This window comes from Spea bombifrons, chromosome 3, assembly GCF_027358695.1.
Source record: "Spea bombifrons isolate aSpeBom1 chromosome 3, aSpeBom1.2.pri, whole genome shotgun sequence".
In the NCBI taxonomy this organism is placed as follows: Eukaryota; Metazoa; Chordata; class Amphibia; order Anura; family Pelobatidae; genus Spea; species Spea bombifrons.
The window spans coordinates 118217665-118242472 of NC_071089.1; the positions used below are offsets into that span (position 1 = coordinate 118217665).

At 46.3% G+C, this 24808-nt stretch overlaps 1 protein-coding gene across 1 annotated transcript in view; it reads left to right on the plus strand.

The window, feature by feature from the left end:
• EFR3B (EFR3 homolog B) overlaps positions 1-24808 on the plus strand; it is a 55541-nt gene that overhangs the window by 19094 nt on the left and 11639 nt on the right. Inside the window, exons 4-12 of the mRNA XM_053460738.1 lie at positions 4991-5141; positions 12000-12121; positions 13517-13666; positions 13858-13992; positions 14574-14652; positions 14804-14939; positions 15320-15481; positions 20925-21036; positions 24726-24777. Coding sequence (XP_053316713.1) covers positions 4991-5141; positions 12000-12121; positions 13517-13666; positions 13858-13992; positions 14574-14652; positions 14804-14939; positions 15320-15481; positions 20925-21036; positions 24726-24777 — 1099 coding nt within the window. The remainder of the gene's footprint in view (positions 1-4990; positions 5142-11999; positions 12122-13516; positions 13667-13857; positions 13993-14573; positions 14653-14803; positions 14940-15319; positions 15482-20924; positions 21037-24725; positions 24778-24808) is intronic.

The window sequence follows — 24808 nt, forward strand, 5'->3', positions numbered from 1 at the left end:
GCCATTGGAGCACAGGAGTGTTTGTTCTCCATTATAATAAACATTAGCAGTTATGTCATTTGAATCACATAAAATGGCAACAGCCTATCACTATCTACCTTTGTGTCAGAAAACAAGTGTCTCGGGCAAAAATTACAAAGAGGCATCTAGACTCAAACCTTAATCAGTCGTTGGTCTCGTCTTAGATTCAGGAGTCGTATGTCTATCCCGTGCATGTTTAATACCCTCACTGTATTACCCTCTATCTACCACTTCTGCTGGGAGGCTGTTCAGTTTATCTGCCAACTTGCATGTAACACCCTACTGATTGGCTCCTCAGTTTGCCCCCTTTTAAATAGTTTTATAAGCTAAAATGTGGCGGTCAGATGTTTAACATGGATGCCCCTAATATGACGAATTACAGGACAGGGCAATTATTATTGGCAATTAATATGTATTTCCCCTGAATTTTTTTCTGTCCGTCCTCGAGATCATCTTGTAAGTACCCTAAATATGAGCAGTAAAAGTCTGCGCTGAAGGGGAAATATTTTGGGTGAGAACATTTCACCATTTAATCTTCAGAGCACTTCCTCCCCTGGGGTATACCATAGAGGAAGTGGAGTGCGCATCAGGAAATAGGGTCCCCCATCCTCCGATTAAAAAAAATTTAATTTAAAAATAACACATTCCATTGTGTGTAAATATATATGTGTTTGTACCGGGGGGGGGGGTATTATTTTAGCTGTCATTCCCTTTAAAACCTTGTGATGCTCAGTCTGTATATTCACTAAATACATTGGTGAAAGTGGTGCGAGAGCGTTCTGCTCCCCACAAAGCAAATATCATATATTATTCAGCGAAACGGCATCTGTGTCCATGGAGCTCCAAAGTGCCAGTTTTGCCACCAGATGCCCCCTCCATTTGCACTGATAATACCCTCAGATTTGGGATTAGTTGCTGATTCGCCCCGGCACGGGTCACACATCTGTTCCCTGCAGAAACGTTGCGTAAACAGCATTGCTGATCCTCGTCCCTGGCTCCTCCATCCTTCGCCCGCTCGCATTGAGATGCTTTTTGCTGACGGTGCGGCTGCCGATTCGAGGGGTCCTCCAGATCGTCCTTTTATTCCCGCCGTGGAGACCTCCGCGCACGTCCCGGAAGATGACTTGCTTGTGCAGGTTAGTGGGGATGACGGTGGCACCCGACGGGCTGACAGCCTCCGGTACACCGGCTGCTGTAGACCTCTCGTCTTAGGGTGGCCGGCCAGTCTTTTTGGGTTTTTTTTTTGCAGTCCACAGCCGTTTGCATGGCTGAGCGTTGTAGGAGTGGCTGTCACGTCTGCCCTTTGCCTGTATGAAATGTTTATAGTTGAAGGTGTCCCGTCCTGCCGCCTCTCGTCGTCGTCGGCAGACAGCCCTCGGGCCAGCTGTTGCCACTCTTAATTTTTTCCTATATTTTTATTTATTTTATGTAATTTGACAGTATTGCCGGGGGTTCCCGCCTCTGTCTGCCTTCTCCCCGATCTCCTCCTAAACCAGGGCATTAACTAGGAAATAGTTCATACCCTTCGCTGGTCTGTGGGGCGGCAGCCAGCAGATTTTGTAAATGTAAAGGGATAGAGGTTAACCTTACCATTTTACAAACTGTACCCGGTGACATCAGCAGGAGCGAGAGGTGTGCGTTACTGTGGCGTTAAAGAGTTAATCAAGAAGCAGCGTGAAATCTGCACTGTTCTGCTTGGAATGGGATCGGTCCGGGTCCTGCTGAAATACAGCGAATGTTTCCCCGTTTTATGCCGTCCTATATCCTGAGTTACGACCGCATTGCTGCCTCCGTCGGCTGACTGAATAAATTTCCTCTCCTTCCGCCCGGCTAAAAATGTCTTATAAATGTAGATATAAAAACTTTACTAGAGAATAAATGGCTCTCGTAAAAATCTTCTATTATTTTCCCCGGAAGAGCCGGAAACTCTGTTTATTCAGCTTGAATGTCCCATTTACTACACAGACATATCACTGCTCCGGGTCTCCGGGGGATGGGGGTAAATCTTCGGCCCCCCTCTCCACCCCTTACGAGAGAGGCGTCCAATCTGCAGCCCTCCAGCTGCTGCAGGACTACACCTCCCATCCTCCTCATCCAGCCCCTGAGCTGAAAGAGCATTATGGGAGATGTAGTCCTGCAGCAGCTGGAGGGCCGCAGGTTGGACGCCCCTGCTTTATGAGTTTAATGTGTTTGGGGCTAGCGTTTTCCCGCAATACGTGGATAGCTCCACCCCCAAGGAACAACAACTCCGCCCCCAAGGTATAAACATTAGACCCTTCTAATATTGCTGGGAGCAGCAAATATATCAAAATATCTGTTTTAATAATTCGTTTTTTTTTTTTAACAAACAGACTTTTTTTATTTATTTATTCATTTCAAAAATTATCATTTAAATAGTTGCTGTTCCTCTAAGACCAAACATTAATTGCGCCCCCTGCCATGTTAATCAACTAAACCCTTTCAGGCGAATGGTTTTATTCGTTTCTGTAAGGTGTAAGAAGCCTTTTATTTTAGTGTCTAGGGCAACAGCCAATTGGTGGCTGCTTTTGTGTCACATGGCAATTAAAAATTCCCTGAAAAATTAAGAATTAATTAAAAATCAGCACTGGGGATGATTCATTTAGTGACAAAGCAGAGTAAGTGGAACGGCACTTATGTCTGGCCGACAAGTGGAACCGCCTCCCAGCAGAAGTGGTAGAGGCTAATAGAGTGAGGGAATTACAACGTGCGTGGGACTTGTTTTGGGTGGATTTGGTCACTTAAATGTCAGATTATACGCTGGGTGAAAATGTGGACTTTATTTACCTTTATAAAGCTTTATTAACAATCCGTTCCGTCTAATTACAATCAGTTCATGACATTGAAGATGTAATTACCTCGGGGTACGGTCAGTGCCCCTCCGCGGGGTGCGAATACCCCATGCCGATGGATCTGCTTCTAGCTCATTAGAGCCATAATCACCGCGGGTATTTGTCGAAGAATCTGCACTTTTATTTACAAAACTTTATCAAAAACCCTTTAAATTTGACAGTTTGGGCAAAATCAAATAAGAAGGGAATTTAAAAAAAAAAATTGTAATTAAATCAGAAAATCCATTTTATTAAAGGTTTGATACATTTTTAAAAATAATTATTCTGTGGATTCTAGTTTTATGATCCTTTTCCAAAAACAATTAAAAGATTTGACCGTAATGGGAATGCGGAGCCTGTGCTGCGGGGGTCCTGCGCTGCGGGGGGTCCTGACCTGCGGGGGTCCTGACCTGCGGCGCTCATCGATCGTATTATATGGATTTGCTTCCGCGCGTTAAATCCTGAACGTTCTGATGCCTCTGCCTATAAAGCATTAATGACCCCAAATACTAATTAATTGCTTCCTAATGAATAATTAATAAACAGCTGTAAACTCCGCCGACCCCGATTGCTGCCATACTGGAAACAAACTCTAGGGGGGGGGCTTTCTCCTAGAGCGGGGTAGCTGGTGGTCTCTACCCTTAACCTGCCATATCGCTCATTATTTTATCCCTAATGCATAAAAACATAGAACCTGCCGGCAGATCGGCCCCATCCGGCCCCCGTCTAGTCGCCTGTTTCTCCTGCTGTAAAGACTCAAACCTTAATCAGTCGTTGGTCTCGTCTTAGATTCAGGAGCCGTATGTCTATCCCGCGCATGTTTAATCCCCTCACTGTATTACCCTCTACCACCTCTGCTGGGAGGCTGTTCTATTTTTGTTACTATTCTTTCAGTAAATTATAAAGCTCAAAGAATACTGCTTCTTGTGTCTCCCCAAATCCCTATTTTCTGATATTCTTTTGTGATCTCTTAGCGGCTAATCGGTGTTACTATATATATATTTATTTGGTTATTGATTTTTTTAATAAATAATCCCTTTATAATCCGGTCGGATGCCGGCTACTTGGGGTGCGATTTTCCAGCTTTTATCTCCTCTCCGTGGTCACTTAGCGGTGGGAAAGGATTTCCAGGCTGTGGTTGAAATCATCTGATGGATCTTCACTCGTTTTCAGAGCGCTGACTCCGCGCTTTTCCCCCCACAAATCGACTTTCGAATGTTTATAAAACTAGCGGACTCCCGGGGGTCTGAAGCTCCCTTAACTCCATTTCTAATGCCGACTCGCGCCCTGCACCCCCCGGAGGGAACCTTGCCAGAGGAACCGACCGGGAAACACAACCTTCCAACCAATGTCATAACTCCGGGAAGGAGTTAAATAAGGAACCCGTGAGGGTTAACTCATTAGACCCACCCCACGCGCGTCATTATCCGGGTACAATGTATCTGCATACAGGGTCTTCTGAGAAGCTCCATACTGAAGGGGGGCTGGTTAAGGAGACTCTCCCAGCCTAGTCTCACCACTTTTGGTCTTAGCTTCCATGCCTCCAAACTGTCCTGCTTTGTGCAAGACAGTCATGACTTGGCCACTCTATCCCGCTGACCCACCGAGCAGTACATCTGTCTCGCTCTTCGGTCCTGATTCCGGGCTCCTGCGTCTGGGACTGTAGCGCTGCCGGTTGAAGTGAAACTCTATCTCCCAAGCTTCACCCCTCCGACGTCCAGATTTGCCGGATCCCCGGATGAAGGGGGCGGGGCCTCGCACTGGGCGTGACCCTGCAGCATTGAGCTCTCAGCTACCCGGTACAAATACTGGGTAGCTTGGATCTCGTTTACCAGCGTTTAGGCCATGTGTCTTAGATGTACGTCCTGCCTGTACACAGTGTAATGTATTTTTATACCCGGGACAGGACCCAGAAAAACTGGACTGTGCTGGGAAATTCAGGACTGATGATGATTTTTTTAATATATTTTTTTATTTTTTTGATTATTATTATTAAGTGTTTCACGTAAAAAGGGCTTATCGACTAAACGGCATGTTCAACGTATAGGTCCTTTGTGTGTTGGTCTGTAGCGTGGCCCTTGGCAGGCGTCTAACCGATACGTTTGGTTCCGTGTCCCCAGTTACGTGTGCATCGCTATGGAAGCCCTCGACCAGCTGCTCATGGCCTGTCACTGCCAGAGCATTAACCTGTTCGTGGAGAGCTTCTTGAAGATGGTGGCCAAGCTCCTGGAGTCGGAGAAGCCTCACCTGCAGATCCTGGGGACCAACTCGGTGAGTAACGCCGTTCAGAATCTTCATGATTATTCCCCTTTCCTGGAAGCTGATTGGCTGCGCCAGCCTTTGTACGGCTGGGCGGAGGAGAACGGTATGTACCTAGATAGTAAGCTCCTTTGAGCAGGACGCCCCTGTCACGTGATGCTCTACTTGTTATGCTGCGTTTACGTATTGTACAGCGCTGTGGAATATGATGGCGCTATATCATAATAATAATAATGTATGTTCTCTCGGCAGAAGGTTATAAACGTGGCTGCACTTTTTTTCCGAATATGGTCGGATTTTGACAATTTTTCCTTTTCTTTTGCTGATAACTCCTTGGCGCGGTTGCTGAGTGTGAGTGGATTAAACCAGCCGGGTCAGACGAATCACAAGACTCGTCTAAGCTCCGAATTAACGCGAAATCTTTAACTCATCCGTCGGCAGAGCGCATGCTTCCCCCGAGCCCACCCGCCTTAACGATCGGGTAAAGGAACACTTCGGGGGGGGGCGTTACCGCATTGCAAAAAATACCTTTGGGAGAACGCCTTAAGTATGCCGAACACATCTCCTGCGCGGAAAGTGGGGATTCTGCAGAATACCCCGCGCATGTGCAACGCGGACCGCATGATAATATAAAGGGGCTCCGTGTCTGTCATATATCTTAGTGTCCCTTCACGGATATATCACCTAAACCGCGTTTACCGGCATAAGACAGCCCCTGGGAGGTGAGCACGAGCCGCTGCGTGACGCGAGGCTTTAAATCCTTCTGCTTCGAATTCCTCAAACAGTCCGCGAGAGGAGAGGGGAGAACGACAAAGCAAATCGGTGACACGACCGACGCGATCGGCAAACACCGGCATTCCGTATTCTCATAGAATACATTATTAGTCGCTTCGAAACGCCTCTTCTGCTGGGCTCAACGAACGAAACGCAGCATTAAAGACATCGTTCTTTATTATGGTCCAATAACTCAACCCTTCCCAGATAATTCTGTAACCGCTGCAATCGCAAAAATAGAATAAATCTGCAAAGATTATTCTCGTAAATGCGGTGTAGAGCGAACCCGAGAGAGAGGTCTCTATAAATCTCTGTGGTGCCCCCCTTCGCAAACGCATGAGAGAATTCTACGTTTGCCCCCCCCTTTGCCTGCCCCGCACTGTTTTCCATGTGATATACAATAATATAACCCCCCCAGCGCTGTATACAGTAATATAACCCCCAGCGCTGTATACAATAATATAACCCCCCCAGCGCTGTATACAGTAATATAACCCCCAGCGCTGTATACAATAATATAACCCCCCCAGCGCTGTATACAGTAATATAACCCCCAGCGCTGTATACAATAATATAACCCCCCCAGCACTGTATACAATAATATAACCCCCCAGCGCTGTATACAATAATATAACCCCCCCAGCACTGTATACAGTAATATAACCCCCCAGCAGCGCCGTATACAGTAATATAACCCCTAGCGCTGTATACAGTAATATAACCCCCAGCGCTGTATACAGTAATATAACCCCCAGTGCTGTATACAGTAATATAACCCCCAGCACTGTATACAGTAATATAACCCCCAGCGCTGTATACAGTAATATAACCCCCAGTGCTGTATACAGTAATATAACCCCACAGCGCTGTATACATTAATATAACCCCCCAGCGCTGTATACAGTAATATAACCCCCAGTGCTGTATACAGTAATATAACCCCCCCAGCGCTGTATACAATAATATAACCCCCCCAGCGCTGTATACAATAATATAACCCCCCCAGCACTGTATACAATAATATAACCCCCCAGCGCTGTATACAATAATATAACCCCCCCAGCACTGTATACAGTAATATAACCCCCCAGCAGCGCTGTATACAGTAATATAACCCCCAGCGCTGTATACAGTAATATAACCCCTAGCGCTGTATACAGTAATAACCCCCCAGCGCTGTATAAAGTCATAACCCCCCAGCGCTGTATACAGTAATATAACCCCCAGCGCTGTATACAGTAATAACCCCCCAGCGCTGTATACAGTAATAACCCCCCAGCGCTGTATACAGTAATATAACCCCCAGCGCTGTATACAGTAATATAACCCCCCAGCGCTGTATACAGTAATATAACCCCCAGCGCTGTATACAGTAATAACCCCCCAGCGCTGTATACAGTAATATAACCCCCAGCGCTGTATACAGTAATATAACCCCCCAGCGCTGTATACAGTAATATAACCCCCCAGCGCTGTATACAGTAATATAACCCCCAGCGCTGTATACAGTAATATAACCCCCCAGCGCTGTATACAGTAATATAACCCCCAGCGCTGTATACAGTAATAACCCCCCAGCGCTGTATACAGTAATAACCCCCCAGCGCTGTATACAGTAATATAACCCCACCAGCGCTGTATACAGTAATAACCCCCCAGCGCTGTATACAGTAATATAACCCCCCCCAGCGCTGTATACAGTTATGTTGGTTGGTGATATTAGCCAGAGAGTCCTGTGAGTGATTAAGACTGAGCCATTCTATTGTTCCCCACAGGGAGTATGATAAGGACTGGAGTAAAAATAAAAAAGCAGAATATTTTTGAAAAGCGTTTAATCCGGTTAGGGGTATAAATATGGCGCGAGCTCCCGTTTCGGGTGACATCGTTTTTTTTTTTTATGGGTTCTGTGATCCTCATTTTATTTCTGTAATTCTTAGAGTTTTGGGTCTCTCTGGGATATTTTCCGTCTGATTTTCCTCCCACGGTTGTCGGTTGTGAACAGACTCTCGGGGCGCTCTGCGCTCGTCGGTCAGCAGGTCGCCGGGGGCCGCAGCGGACAGATATTTCTGTAATCCTGGGAAAGCCGAGCGCTTTGTAGCTTTTAATAATATATGATGAGGAGGAGCAGCGCGGCTCTATTATTAGCAGCATCGTGACGGCGTCTTCAGGGGAGAAAGCAAACACACGCAAACACATGCATACATACACGCACATACAAATACACACACGGACGCACACATACATACAGATACACACATGCACATACATACACACACGCACATACATACATTCACGCACACATATATAATTCATCTTCCTGAGCGAACACTGAGAGCCGACTCTCTGTAGTCTCAGCTGTCATGTTCTGCTCGTGTACGTTGAGGAGTCCAACATATATGTAGCGCTCTCATGTGCACAGTATTCTACATTACATCTCTTTATATATCGCCGGCAGGTTCCGTAGCGCTGTTCCAATCAGTGGAATGATTTATAATCACACACGATAACAAACTGGTACAAAAGGAGCAGAGGGCCCGGCTCCCGGGAGCTTACAATCTAGTCGGGGGTTGAGGGGGAGGGGAGACAGTAGGAGAGGACGGTTTGGATGGGGGTGAGTTGGTCGAGTCCGGATGATCTGTAGAGGTTGTTGGTTGTTCAGGTGGATTGATTAGGGTGATGGCTGAGAGTGTTGGGAGGAAAGGTTTACGCTTCTTGTGGGGTTTCAGAGACTTTATGAAAGTCGTGTGCGAGGGAGAAAGTCTGACGGACGGGGAAGGGAATCCCAGAGAAGGTGGTACAGCACGGGGCAAATCCTGAATATGGGAGTGAGAAGAGGTAATGAGAGTAGAAGAGAGATGGGGGTCGTTAGAGGGACGAAGGGGGCAGTAAGGGGGTATTTGGATAGGAGGATGGAGATATAGGGGGTGCGGGGTTATTGAGGGCTCTGTATGTTGGGGTCAGGAGTTTGGATTTGATCCTGGAGGGGACGGGGAGTGAATCGAGCGAATGGCACAGAGGAGCGGCAGATGAGGAGCAGTGTGGAGGACGGATTGGAGTGATGAGAGACGGGAGAGCAGGTAGTAGGAAGCTGCAACAGCGCGAATGTCAGCCGAGCCGCTCCTCCCCGCGCGAGGAGACACAGTGACCCCGGCAACTTACCCTCCCCACCCCCACACTATTACAATGTTACCACATAACAAACGCACATACATGTAATATTTTATGTATGTATATTAATATGGGCATGTAAGTGTTTGTATTCTACAACTCCCATTTCTCACAGTCAGAATGATGACTGTAAACCGGACATTTAAAAAAAAAAAAGCAGCATCGTATTTCTGGAAATATTCGAGTGAAGGAGATTCCATACGATAATGTGACCTCGTACACGCGGTATCTCCAACACGCACACAAACACACACACACACACAAACACACACAGATACTGTTTGAGGGGCAACCATGAAAAGATGTCATTTTATTTATCCGTTATTTAAGGTGGAAGTCTCACGGGGGGGAAAAAAACATTTCGACAGGCGTCATGTACGGTGCCGGCACTGACAAAAAACCCGGTCTGATTTCAGTCCTTTATCTGCAGACCTGGATATCGTCAGATGTGATGTTTTGGGTGACGCTTCCGGCTCAAACTCCGTACTGAGTCGAAATGTTAGAAAAAAAAACCCCCCAATAGTTCAGACTTTCCACGTTTAGGGTCCTGGTGCGAGCTCATAGTCACTCGACTCCGATGATTGGGAAACCGAGTGATACAATGATGATGATGATGATGAACTCTCTTCAGGATCCGGCTCAGTAGGGTTTATGTCCTCGCATGTTGGAGGCGGCTCCGAAGGGTAACACTCGTTGATGTTTTGTACGGTCGGCCCGCGCAGCCATGGAACGTCGTGTTCATTTTCCCCGCCGGAATCATTGTCTCCCCTTTCCAAATCGATGCTGTCGTAGGAAGGAGACTCCCTGCTCACTGAACAACCACGGCTTCTGATCACACAGACAGCCAGCCAGTAACACAAGCCGAGTGCGACTGCGATTACCTGCACTAAGCGAGCTGCACAGAGTTTAGGGGGTTTGTCTGTGTTGGATGCCGGTTTGCAGGCTGGAACCACAAGTCCTGGGATACTAACTATTACCCCGCAAACCAGTAACAGCATCCCGAGTATCAGGAACTGCGCAAGCTGCCGGCTTTTGCCGCAGAGGAAGCTGCTATCTGGATCCGTCGGGTCTCCTTCTAATTCCCTCCTTCTCTCTCGTTGGGCAGTAAACTCCGCCATTATTAAACATGCCAGCCCTAACCCGGCAAGTACCGGGCCCGTCACCTTGTAGGCGATACAGCTGCCGGACTGGCATGTCGCGAACCCATAGACAGAAAGTAGAGATCCGCCGAATAAGAGCGCCCAGCCAAATACACACAGCGTGAATGTTATTCTGCTGCTTGTGCGAGGGCCAGGAGTGCCGAAGCAAGTGCGCTCCATGATGGCTGAAACGTGTACCTGTCGGGTGTCAGTCAAAGATGTTCAGGTGCAGAGACTCGCGCCTATGTGCCGGGTGTTCCGTCACACGAATGAAGGCCTTTTAATCTCTGCCTATTTTATCTTTTCAAAGTCAATAGAAATCGCGATTTCGCTGCCTGTCGTGGACAGGTAACTGTTATGCTCAGTACTGCTACTGCTCACAATCTGAAACAACCACAGTGTCTGGATGTGCTTTTACAGAACATCAAGCATTGTGACGTCACAGCACTATGACATCACAGTCAGGGCAGGCTGTACCACAGTGCAAGGGCCATAGGGGTGTTCTGCACAATCCACAAGCTTATAGCAAGAAGTACAGTGTTTTCAAAGGGCAGCTATGGAGGTGGTTAATAAATACACACAACACACACTGGTACTAACACGTCATAATGTTTCAACGCAGACTTCACAGACACACTAATACCGTATTTGCTCGATTATAAGACGACCCCCCAAATCTGAATATTAATTTAGGAAAAAAAGAAAAAGCCTGAATATAAGACGACCCTATAGGAAAAAAGTTTTACCAGTAAATGTTAATTCATGTAAACAATTTTTTTTATAAAAGCTATGGTTGAGAAAAATATTTTGGTTTTATTTCCTTCTATTTTCCAACCTGCCCCCCAGTTATGCACATCTGCCCCAGAAATGCCTTATACCCCCTATATGCCACTGTGCCCCGTGATATGCCTTTTAACCCTCTGCCTTTTGACCCCCTATGTGCCACTCTGTCTCAGTAATATAACCCCCCAGCGCTGTATACATCAATAACCCCCCAGCACTGTATACAGTAATATAACCCCCCAGCGCTGTATACAGTAATATAACCCCCCCAGCGCTGTATACAGTAATATAACCCCCCAGCGCTGTATACAGTAATGTAACCCCCAGCGCTGTATACAGTAATATAACCCCCAGCGCTGTATACAGTAATATAACCCCCAGCGCTGTATACAGTAATATAACCCCCAGCGCTGTATACAGTAATATAACCCCCAGCGCTGTATACTGTAATATAACCCCCAGCGCTGTATACAGTAATATAACCCCCAGCGCTGTATACAGTAATATATCCCCCAGCACTGTATACAGTAATATAACCCCCAGCGCTGTATACAGTAATATATCCCCCAGCGCTGTATACAGTAATATAACCCCCCAGCACTGTATACAGTAATATAACCCCCAGCACTGTATACAGTAATATAACCCCCAGCGCTGTATACAGTAATATAACCCCCAGCGCTGTATACAGTAATATAACCCCCCAGCACTGTATACAGTAATATAACCCCCAGCGCTGTATACAGTAATAATGATCTGATGCTTTATGGCAATGCTAATGAAGTCTGCTCCTCTGTATTCTATCATTGATTTTTGATTAAGACCGAGTCATTCTATTGTTCCCCACAGGCAGTTTAATAAGGAGTCGGGGGGGTTGTTAGTAGATTGGGAATCAGATAACAGAGCGAGAAAATGGAAATTTTCGTTTAAAGAAAGAGTGATTGTGTAGAGTTTTCAGCGTGTGACTCCGCTGAGTGACGGATGTTTCTTTATAAAACTCTTTCAGTTTGTGAAGTTTGCCAACATAGAAGAGGACACCCCGTCCTACCACCGCAGCTACGACTTCTTTGTGTCCCGCTTCAGCGAGATGTGCCATTCGAGCCACGACGATGTGGAAATCAGGACTAAGTGAGTGATGGATCATTGGATCTTCTCCTGCTCTACATGATCGTCTCCATGGTTGGAAGGTTATTCAGCGAGGGCCAGAATCCCCGAGAGGTGGAATTATCTGGGGCCGAGACACCAAATAAAACCAGTAGGGGCCGCATGGAATTTTCTGAATTGCACGATGGTGGTCTCTCTTGACCCCACCTGCTACTTCTTGGTCTGCCGTCCATCTGTGATGTCTGATGCCTGGCGTGCCCACAGATCTGGCTTAAATCATTCAGGTGTCTGGCACGGAACTCAGGTAGACAACAGCGTTCCTTGTCTCAAAGAGGAACCAGATGATCGCCCTGGGGTCGCTAGGTGACTCCCTCAACTTGAGAGCTTGCCACCAGACCCAAACCGTAACCACTCGTTGGCCTTGTCTTAGATTCAGGAGCCGTATGCCTACCCCATGCATGTTTAATCCCCTCTACCACTTCTGCTGGGAGGCTGTTCCACTTACCTACCACCCTCTCAGTAAAGTAAACACTTCCTTCCATTCCATCTCAGCCTCCGACCCTCTCGTTTTCTCCTCCTGTGAAGCTCTGGCCGTTCCCGGTAACATCTGGGTCTCCGGTCCGCACTGATTCTAGATGATCGTTAATCTGATGTTGACGTCGTTAATTTAATTACTGGCGTGATCGGCAAAGTATTATCTCTAATGACAGCCGCTTTGGGAATCTAATCTTCCAATCAAATCCTTGTTTTTAGCGGGGAATAAAATCATCGCCTTAATTCTGTGATTAATGATTTTTCGCCTGTGCCGCGGAGTGTTGGGAAAGAGTTATTTTGTAGCCCTTGGGTCAGGAGACATTATGCTGTAGACTTGTTGGGAATGCTGACTTTGGGCCCCCATTTGGCGCTGGGTTGGGTTCCTTCTTCTTCTTTTCATTTAATCTATTTTGGGGGGAATTTTAGATTTTTTAGCCATTCTGTTATTAAATTTAACGTTTCTAAAAGCTTCTCTTTATACTCGGCCTACCACAAGCTGTCCTCTTGATGGACCTTCTCGGTGGACCCTTACAGGACAAAATCAGAAAGCATTTTTTTTAAGCTAGGTTGTGCAGCTTCTCCAAAAAATGGGCCTTCCAGCAGAGGTGGTAGAAGCCAGTACGGCGATGGGTTTTAAGGCTTAACGAGATATACATAAAGCTATCCTGCACTTAAGACAAGGCCACGGAGAGAATAGGGTCTTGCGGAAGATGGCAGACCAGAGAAACCTCTTCCAAGTATTTGTTTGTATTAAAGAAATACTTCCCCACTGTCCTGTTTTCCTAGGGTCATCCTCGATTTTCCGGCATTTTCGTCGCATACGCAGTTGATCGCTTACGTAATGTTTATTGTCAGTTGTCTGCCCTTTCGTTTCATGGTGTGAAGGATCCGGATGGCCGGCATCAAAGGTTTACAAGGAGTCGTCCGGAAGACTGTGAACGATGAGCTTCAGGCCAATATCTGGGACCCGCAGCACATGGACAAGATCGTCCCCTCCCTGCTGTACAATCTCCAGCACGTGGAGGAGACGGAGAGGTATCAGCGGGCATTTATTGTCGTGACGTCTCTTTTGATCCATACATTTGCCGGGATCCATACATTTATTTCGGTAACATGCGGCGGATCCAAGTCAGGGCAGGCTGCGTTTAGTTAATCGAGCGCTGCCACCTGCTGGTTGTTTTCTGACACTGCACGATACTTTTTCTTTTTATTATTTGTGCGTCCAGCCGCTCTCCGTCACCACTGCAGAGTACGGAAAAGGAGAAGGAATGCCCGGCGGAGCTGGCAGAGCGCTGCCTGAGGGAACTACTGGGGAGAGCTGCCTACGGGAACATCAAGAACGCCATCAAGCCCGTCCTGATGTGAGTGAAACGCGCCAGGCGTCTGTCTTGGGTTAACATGCCCGGTTTCCAGACTGTGGGTACACAATGACTGGATCATTTAAAAACATGGAAACCCCAGGGACGGTCTCCCTCCATCCTAATTTATTAACACTTTTTGTAACTTTTTGCATGTGGAGGATGGGGAAAAACTGATCTTGGGGGTTCCAGGGGTAACATCATCCTAGTCCTAAATAAAATCAGGCTTGGCTCAGCTCCCCCCCATAATAGAACATAAAGGCCTAATGGTTACCCATGTACTAGAATATAGAAGAATGACCTTACGATGACTTTAAAGCGGGGCCATCAAATAATACAACCCCAAATTTACCCCGATACGGCAATAATAAGAGAGGACGTAGCTCCCTCTCCTGGGTTGGGTATCTGAACGTAGAGCTGTTCCCCGAAATGTTCAATAAAAGATCCGACGTATACATGAATCCGGAACATTCTATATGCATGATGATCAGATTCATTCATTCATTTAACAGACACACTGCGTATCCCAGCACTCCTGAGCCTTTTTACCGGACCGTGATTAGAACCATGTGTATGTCTTCTAGGCATCTGGATAACCATTCCCTGTGGGAGCCGAAGACCTTCGCCGTGAGATGCTTTAAGATCATCATGTACTCCATACAGGTGAGACCTGGAGAAAGAGTGACTGCCGGACCCCCGGCTGGACGCCCCCGCTGCATGCCCCCGCTGGACGCCCCGGCTGGACGCCCCGGCTGGATGCCCCCGCCGGATGCCCCGGCTCTCTGTAATTTTGTGGGGTTTGTTCTTTGTTCAGCCGCAGCATTCCCATCTGGTCATTCAGCAGCTGTTGGGACATCTGGATGCCAACAGCAGGAGCCTGGCCACGGTTCGCGCAGGCATCGTGGAAGTTCTGTCTGAGGCAGCGGTCATTGCAGCCACGGGATCCGTAGGTATGGATCTAAGCGAGCATTATAACGTTAGGAACGTGAAACTATATTATATATATATATAGGGCTCCATACTGGCCAGAATGTATACATCACCACCGACCTGGAATTTTCCAACAGGTCAACACCTATTCCCTCCGTCTAGTCGCCCGTTTCTCCTGCTGTAAAGACTCAAACCTTAATCAGTCATCATATGCCTATCCCATGCATGTTTTGTACCCTCACTCTATTACCCTCTACCACTTCTGCTGGGAGGCTGTTCCACTTATCTATCACAATCTGGACAAAGTAAAACTTCCTTATGTTACTTCTAAGCCTCCAACCCTCTTAGCTACCCCCCCTCACCCCTGCCTTTTGACTTTGATGCCCCTTTTCTTGCTTAGGTCCCACTGTGTTGGAATTGTTTAACACTTTGCTGAGACATCTGAGACTGAGCATCGACTACGAGTTAACCGGCAGCTATGACTCCACTATAAACATTGGTACCAAAATTATCAAGGAGCACGAAGAGAGGATGTTCCAGGAGGGGATCATAAAGACCATCGGTAAGAGGATGCCAGTAACATTGTTAATATATACAGCAATATAACCCCCCCCCAGCGCTGTATACAGCAATATACCCCCCAGCGCTGTATACAGCAATATAACCCCCCCCCAGCGCTGTATACAGCAATATACCCCCCAGCGCTGTATACAGCAATATAACCCCCCCCAGCACTGTATACAGTAATATAACCCCCAGCGCTGTATACAGTAATATAACCCCCAGCACTGTATACAGTAATATAACCCCCAGCGCTGTATACAGTAATATAACCCCCAGCGCTGTATACAGTAATATAACCCCCAGCACTGTATACAGTAATATAACCCCCCCAGAGCTGTATACAGTAATATAACCCCCAGCGCTGTATACAGTAATATAACCCCCAGCGCTGTATACAGTAATATAACCCCCAGCGCTGTATACAGTAATATAACCCCCCAGCGCTGTATACAGTAATATACCCCCCCAGCACTGTATACAGTAATATAACCCCCCAGCGCTGTATACAGTAATATAACCCCCAGCACTGTATACAGTAATATAACCCCCAGCACTGTATACAGTAATATAACCCCCAGCACTGTATACAGTAATATAACCCCCCAGCACTGTATACAGTAATATAACCCCCAGCACTGTATACAGTAATATAACCCCCAGCACTGTATACAGTAATATAACCCCCCCAGCGCTGTATACAGTAATATAACCCCCCAGCGCTGTATACAGTAATATACCCCCCCAGCACTGTATACAGCAATATAACCCCCCCAGCACTGTATACAGTAATATACCCCCCCAGCACTGTATACAGCAATATAACCCCCCCAGCACTGTATACAGTAATATACCCCCCCAGCACTGTATACAGCAATATAACCCCCCCAGCACTGTATACAGCAATATAACCCCCCCAGCACTGTATACAGCAATATAACCCCCCCAGCACTGTATACAGTAATATAACCCCCCCAGCGCTGTATACAGTAATATACCCCCCCAGCACTGTATACAGCAATATAACCCCCCCAGCACTGTATACAGTAATATACCCCCCAGCACTGTATACAGCAATATAACCCCCCAGCACTGTATACAGTAATATACCCCCCCAGCACTGTATACAGTAATATAACCCCCCAGCACTGTATACAGTAATATAACCCCCCCAGCACTGTATACAGTAATATAACCCCCAGCGCTGAATACAGTAATATAACCCCCCCAGCGCAGTATACAGTAATATAACCCCCAGCGCTGTATACAGCAATATAACCCCCCCAGCACTGTATACAGTAATATAACCCCCAGCGCTGTATACAGCAATATAACCCCCCCAGCACTGTATACAGTAATATAACCCCCCCAGCGCTGTATACAGTAATATACCCCCAGCACTGTATACAGCAATATAACCCCCCCAGCACTGTATACAGTAATATAACCCCCCCAGCACTGTATACAGTAATATAACCCCCAGCGCTGTATACAGTAATATAACCCCCCCAGCGCAGTATACAGTAATATAACCCCCAGCGCTGTATACAGCAATATAACCCCCCCAGCACTGTATACAGTAATATAACCCCCAGCGCTGTATACAGCAATATAACCCCCCCAGCACTGTATACAGCAATATAACCCCCCCAGCACTGTATACAGTAATATAACCCCCCAGCACTGTATACAGTAATATAACCCCCCCAGCACTGTATACAGTAATATACCCCCCAGCACTGTATACAGTAATATAACCCCCCAGCGCTGTATAAAGTAATATAACCCCCCCAGCGCTGTATACAGTAATATCACCCCCCAGCACTGTATACAGTAATATAACCCCCAGCACTGTATACAGTAATATAACCCCCCCAGCACTGTATACAGCAATATAACCCCCCAGCGCTGTATACTGTAATATAACCCCCCAGCACTGTATACAGTAATATAACCCCCCAGCGCTGTATACAGTAATATCACCCCCCAGGGCTGTATACAGTAATAAAACCCCCAGTGCTGTATTCAGTAATATAACCCCCAGCGCTGTATACAGTAATATAACCCCCAGCGCTGTATACAGTAATAACCCCCCTACGCTGTATACAGTAATATAACCCCCCAGCGCTGTATACAGTAATATAACCCCCAGCGCTGTATACAGTTATATAACCCCCAGCGCTGAATACAGTAATATAACCCCCAGCGCTGTATACAGTAATATAACCCCCAGCGCTGTATACAGTAATATAACTCCCCGGCGCTGTATACAGTAATATAACCCCCCAGCGCTGTATACAGTAATATAACCCCCAGCACTGTATACAGTAATATAACCCCCAGCACTGTATACAGTAATATAACCCCCAGCGCTGTATACAGTAATATAACCCCCAGCGCTGTATACAGTAATATAACCCCCCAGCACTGTATACAGTAATATAACCCCCAGCGCTGTATACAGTAATATAACCCCCAGCGCTGTATACAGTAATATAACCCCCCCAGCGCTGTATACAGTAATATAACCCCCAGCGCTGTATACAGTAATATAACCCCCCCAGCCCTGTATACAGTAATATACCCCCCAGCGCTGTATACAGTAATATAACCCCCCAGCACTGTATACAGTAATATAACCCCCCAGCACTGTATACAGTAATATAACCCCCCAGCACTGTATACAGTAATATAACCCCCAGCACTGTATACAGTAATATAACCCCCAGCACTGTATACAGTAATATAACCCCCCCAGCGCTGTATACAGTAATATAACCCCCCCAGCGCTGTATACAGTAATATACCCCCCCAGCACTGTATACAGCAATATAACCCCCCCAGCACTGTATACAGTAATATACCCCCCCAGCACTGTATACAGCAATATAACCCCCCCAGCACTGTATACAGTAATATACCCCCCCAGCACTGTATACAGCAATATAACCCCCCCAGCACTGTATACAGCAATATAACCCCCCCAGCACTGTATACAGCAATATAACCCCCCCAGCACTGTATACAGTAATATAACCCCCCCAGCGCTGTATACAGTAATATACCCCCCCAGCACTGTATACAGCAATATAACCCCCCCAGCACTGTATACAGTAATATACCCCCCAGCACTGTATACAGCAATATAACCCCCCAGCACTGTATACAGTAATATACCCCCCCAGCACTGTATACAGTAATATAACCCCCCAGCACTGTATACAGTAATATAACCCCCCCAGCACTGTATACAGTAATATAACCCCCAGCGCTGAATACAGTAATATAACCCCCCCAGCGCAGTATACAGTAATATAACCCCCAGCGCTGTATACAGCAATATAACCCCCCCAGCACTGTATACAGTAATATAACCCCCAGCGCTGTATACAGCAATATAACCCCCCCAGCACTGTATACAGTAATATAACCCCCCCAGCGCTGTATACAGTAATATACCCCCAGCACTGTATACAGCAATATAACCCCCCCAGCACTGTATACAGTAATATAACCCCCCCAGCACTGTATACAGTAATATAACCCCCAGCGCTGTATACAGTAATATAACCCCCCCAGCGCAGTATACAGTAATATAACCCCCAGCGCTGTATACAGCAATATAACCCCCCCAGCACTGTATACAGTAATATAACCCCCAGCGCTGTATACAGCAATATAACCCCCCCAGCACTGTATACAGCAATATAACCCCCCCAGCACTGTATACAGTAATATAACCCCCCAGCACTGTATACAGTAATATAACCCCCCCAGCACTGTATACAGTAATATACCCCCCAGCACTGTATACAGTAATATAACCCCCCAGCGCTGTATAAAGTAATATAACCCCCCCAGCGCTGTATACAGTAATATCACCCCCCAGCACTGTATACAGTAATATAACCCCCAGCACTGTATACAGTAATATAACCCCCCCAGCACTGTATACAGCAATATAACCCCCCAGCGCTGTATACAGTAATATAACCCCCCAGCACTGTATACAGTAATATAACCCCCCAGCGCTGTATACAGTAATATCACCCCCCAGGGCTGTATACAGTAATAAAACCCCCAGTGCTGTATTCAGTAATATAACCCCCAGCGCTGTATACAGTAATATAACCCCCAGCGCTGTATACAGTAATAACCCCCCTACGCTGTATACAGTAATATAACCCCCCAGCGCTGTATACAGTAATATAACCCCCAGCGCTGTATACAGTTATATAACCCCCAGCGCTGAATACAGTAATATAACCCCCAGCGCTGTATACAGTAATATAACCCCCAGCGCTGTATACAGTAATATAACTCCCCGGCGCTGTATACAGTAATATAACCCCCCAGCGCTGTATACAGTAATATAACCCCCAGCACTGTATACAGTAATATAACCCCCAGCACTGTATACAGTAATATAACCCCCAGCGCTGTATACAGTAATATAACCCCCAGCGCTGTATACAGTAATATAACCCCCCAGCACTGTATACAGTAATATAACCCCCAGCGCTGTATACAGTAATATAACCCCCAGCGCTGTATACAGTAATATAACCCCCCCAGCGCTGTATACAGTAATATAACCCCCAGCGCTGTATACAGTAATATAACCCCCCCAGCCCTGTATACAGTAATATACCCCCCAGCGCTGTATACAGTAATATAACCCCCCAGCACTGTATACAGTAATATAACCCCCCAGCACTGTATACAGTAATATAACCCCCAGCGCTGTATACAGTAATATAACCCCCAGCGCTGTATACAGTAATATAACCCCCAGCGCTGTATACAGTAATATAACCCCCCAGCACTGTATACAATAATATAACCCCCAGCGCTGTATACAGTAATATAACCCCCAGCGCTGTATACAGTAATATCGGTTGTTGACAAAAACCTGGTTTTATCTTATTTTGCCCCAATAAACTCCCTTTATCTGCAGACCTGGAGCCGCCGTTGCTGTCAGTCATGTGATATTTTGGGTGACTTTCCCGGCTCAAACCCCACACTGAGCTGATGCTTTATGGCGATGCTAATGAAGTCCGTTCCTCCATAGACTTTTGTTTGGATCTCAAAGGCAATTATCCCCAACTGTCAGTTACTAACACTAAACAAGACCATAATAGTACTTTTTTATAAAGCATCGTTTGCAGTTCTTAAAATCAATCCCAGTGTCCAGCAGGGGGCAGCACCGTACCGTAAAACCATATACTGGCTGCTCCTGTATGTATGCAGACCCAGGGGTGGAATAAAGCGCACGGGGATGTAGGACCTGCGGCCAGTTTATTGTAAGACGCAAAACAATTGTGAGCAGCAGGAATTTTTGCAACCCAACATATTTCCGATGTTCCCGGTAGCACTATGTGTGTTTAGCGATAAACATATTCCAGCCGATATGATTTATAATAAAAGTAAGGTTCTTTTTTAAGGGTCTTTTGCGAGGACGCTGCCGACGTACCAGAGATCCGAAGTCATGCTGTTTATAATGGGGAAGGTACCGCTTCCATCCTTACATCACCAGATGGACCCGGGCAAAATGGGGTGAGAAAAGAGATTCCATAACTGTGTGTAGTGCCCCCCCCCGAAAAGCTGTTATTATCTTTCTATAGTTCTATAGCTGTGTGTGTGGCTTTGTACGTTAGTGTGTGTGTCTGTGTATGTTAGTGTGTGTGTCTGTGTATGTTAGTGTGTGTGACTGTGTATGTTAGTGTGTGTCTGGCTATGTTAGTGTGTGTCTGGCTATGTTGGTGTCTTAGTGTGCGTTTTAATGTGTCTGGTTGTGTTAGTGTTAGTGTTTTTGTGGGTATGTGTCAGCGTGAGTGTCTGTGTGTTAGTGTTTTTGTGGGTATGTGTCAGCGTGAGTGTCTGTGTGTTAGTGTTTTTGTGGGTATGTGTCAGCGTGAGTGTCTGTGTGTTAGTGTTTTTGTGGGTATGTGTCAGCGTGAGTGTCTGTGTGTTAGTGTTTTTGTGGGTATGTGTCAGCGTGAGTGTCTGTGTGTTAGTGTTTTTGTGGGTATGTGTCAGCGTGAGTGTCTGTGTGTTAGTGTTTTTGTGGGTATGTGTCAGCGTGAGTGTCTGTGTGTTAGTGTTTTTGTGGGTATGTGTCAGCGTGAGTGTCTGTGTGTTAGTGTTTTTGTGGGTATGTGTCAGCGTGAGTGTTAGTGTTTTTGTGGGTATGTGTCAGCGTGAGTGTCTGTGTGTTAGTGTTGAGTGCAATGTTCCCTCTAATTTTTCTTAGGTGGTGTGCTCAGAAAATTTCTCTTGTGCAAAAATTTTCCCAGTGCCAAAATTTTGTGCGCACAATATGCTTCTGCAAACGTTAAATTTAAATTGTTATTCTATATGTTTGGTACAGCTCGCTCATGGTTAATAACACTACATTATAGTGTGATGATGTAGTATTAGTTACACAACAGTATTACTTACTGTAATGTTTTTTTAAAGGGGAAATTCTCACTGCATAAGTAAATTATGAGCGAATCACGAGCGGAGGCTCCAGGCCGCATAAAGGATAAAAAAAAATTGGGAAAAACTGTTGTGCGCAGGGGCGTACCTAGAGTATTTGGCACCTGGGGCGGATCCTGTACGTGGGACCCCCCCACACACACACTCACTTTAAAACTGCATAGCTTCTATCGTTAGGCAAACATTGACAGGGGTACAGCCAGAGCCGGCCTTAGGTGTTCTGGCGCCCTGTGCGGACTACTCCTCTGGCGCCCCCCCATCCCAAAAAAAGAAAGGAATAAAAACTTGTAACAAAACTTGTAACAAAACCCCAATCACTATATACTACGCCAAACATTGATGTGGTGTAGGCCTACCACTTCATTGTCTGGCTTAGTAGTAGGGATGCACCAAAACGAATTCTGGACTGTAACCGAAAGTGCAGCATTTACCTGGCCATAAACCGAATATGACACCCCCCCCACACCATAAAAAATCTAACACTTTTATTTAAAGTAAGTAAAACACCAAAATAGGACAAAACAATTAAATAAAAATATTATATATATATATATATATATATAATTAACAGCAATCACATTCCTATCATGCCCAGGCATACCCAGATTCCAGGATGTACTCGCAGACTTGGCATGATAGGAGTATGATTGCCCTATCTACCCCTTCTCACTCCCTTCTCCCTATCTACCCCCATCTAACTATCTACCCTTTCCCTCTTTGAAGTTCACTTACCTTTCAGGAGTCCTGCGGTGGGGGTGCAAGGCCTCTGCCTCCCAGCTCTGCCACTGTATGGAACAGTGGCAGAGTGATGGGAGTTATGATGTACTTTTAGAGCATAATTAGATCATGAAAAAGACATTGGAAATGGTACAGCATAACACCCATCACTCTCACACACTTACCAATCCACACATATACCAATCCACACGTATACCAATCCACACACACATATACCAATCCACACACATATACCAATCCACACACATACACCAATCCACACACATATACTAATCCACACATATATACCAATCCACACATATACACCAATCCACACATATATACCAATCCACACATATACACCAATCCACACATATACACTAATCCACACATATACACCAATCCACACATATATACCAATCCACACACATACCAATCCACTCTCACGGAATGCTTTCCTACCTTTCCTCTTTTCTCCTTACAGCTCCTTTTTCTTCTCTTCGCTCCTCTTCTTTAGTTATTCTGTCTTCTTCCGGGTCAGAGGGCACGGACAGCGGTGGGCGCGGCTACAGTGTTGTGCGCCGGGATCTGACAACAAACCCCGGCGCACAACAGCTGTTGCCGCGCGGATCACAAGGGAGCGGTATCGGAGGTCTTTAACAGACCTCCGGCTCCCTTGAGTGATTTTAAGCCGGGTTCAAGGGAGATCCTTGAACCGGCTTAAAATCACTCAAGGGAGCCGGAGGTCTGTTAAAGACCTCCGATACCGCTCCCTTGCGAGCCTGCTCCTCCAGCGGCGGATATTACTGTCCGTCTCTGGAGGGGTGCCGGGTGCCCCCCTGATGAGCGGCACCCGGTGCGGACCGCCCCCACCACCGCTAGGTACGCTATTGGCGGCAGCGGTACGCTACGGTGGCGGCAGACCCCGCGGCGGCGCCCCCTGGAGTGTGGCGCCCTGTGCGGTCGCACAGGTCGCACACCCCAAAGGCCGGCCCTGGCTACAGCATAACTGTTATCATTATTTACTAAGGCAGACATTGACGGTGGTACAACATAACACCTATCACTATATACTTGAGTGACCGTGTTACAGCATAACTGCTATCATTATATACTAAAGCAAACATTGACAGTGGTACAGCATAACTGCTATCACTATATACTGAGGCAACATTGACAGTGGTACAGCATAACTGCTATCACTATATACTGAGGCAAACACTGCCAGTGGTACAGCATAACAACTATAACTATATACAGAGGCACACATTGACCGTGGTACAACACAACACCTATCACTATACATTGAGCCAGACATTGACAATAATGCAGCATAACCCCAATCACTATATACTAAGCCAAACATTGATGTGGTGTAGGCGTACCACTTCAGTGTCTGGCCTAGTACCTATATATATATATATATATGCACCGAAATGAAAATTCTGGACCTAGTGTGTGTGTGTTTGTGTGCATGTCTGTTAGTGATGTTGCTTAGTTGTGTTAGTGTCGGTGCCTTAGTCTCTCTGTTAGTGTCTGGTTGTGCCAGTGTGAGTGCCCCTGATCATGTTATGATTGTTCCTCCCCATTTAGTTATCTCTCCCCTATTGTTAAGTTGCGGATTGTTTCTGATGGGCTCGGGCAGCCTTTTTACTGGCGAGGGAGGAGAGTTTGAGGACAGGATATTGATTATTTAATGCTAGTTCTGCCGCAGATCTGAGCCGTCGTCTGTAAGTCCATCTTTTATATTTTCTAATTCATTTCACTGCCGTTTGGTAAAGTTTTTAAATGCTCACCGTCGTTATCCAACCATTTCCTTGGCTATGTTATTTATTGTGATACTGAGGGTAGATGAGGGAGCAGTGGTGGATACAGGGAATGGCTCACCAGCAGCCGTGTCAGGGGCCAAAAGCGTAAAGTTAAATTAGAGTCTCTGAATTTAATAAAATATCTGTAAGGTGTTTATAAATCTTTCTGTTTCTAAGATTTTTTTATTTACTTTGTGATGATTCCCGGTTGAATTTACTGACTTCTCTTTTTAACCGCAGGGAAAACAGGAATCGTCTGATCCAGATCATGCTGCTGAAGTCTCTGCTTCAGGTATATTTTATCGTCGTCTTGGATTTTTTTA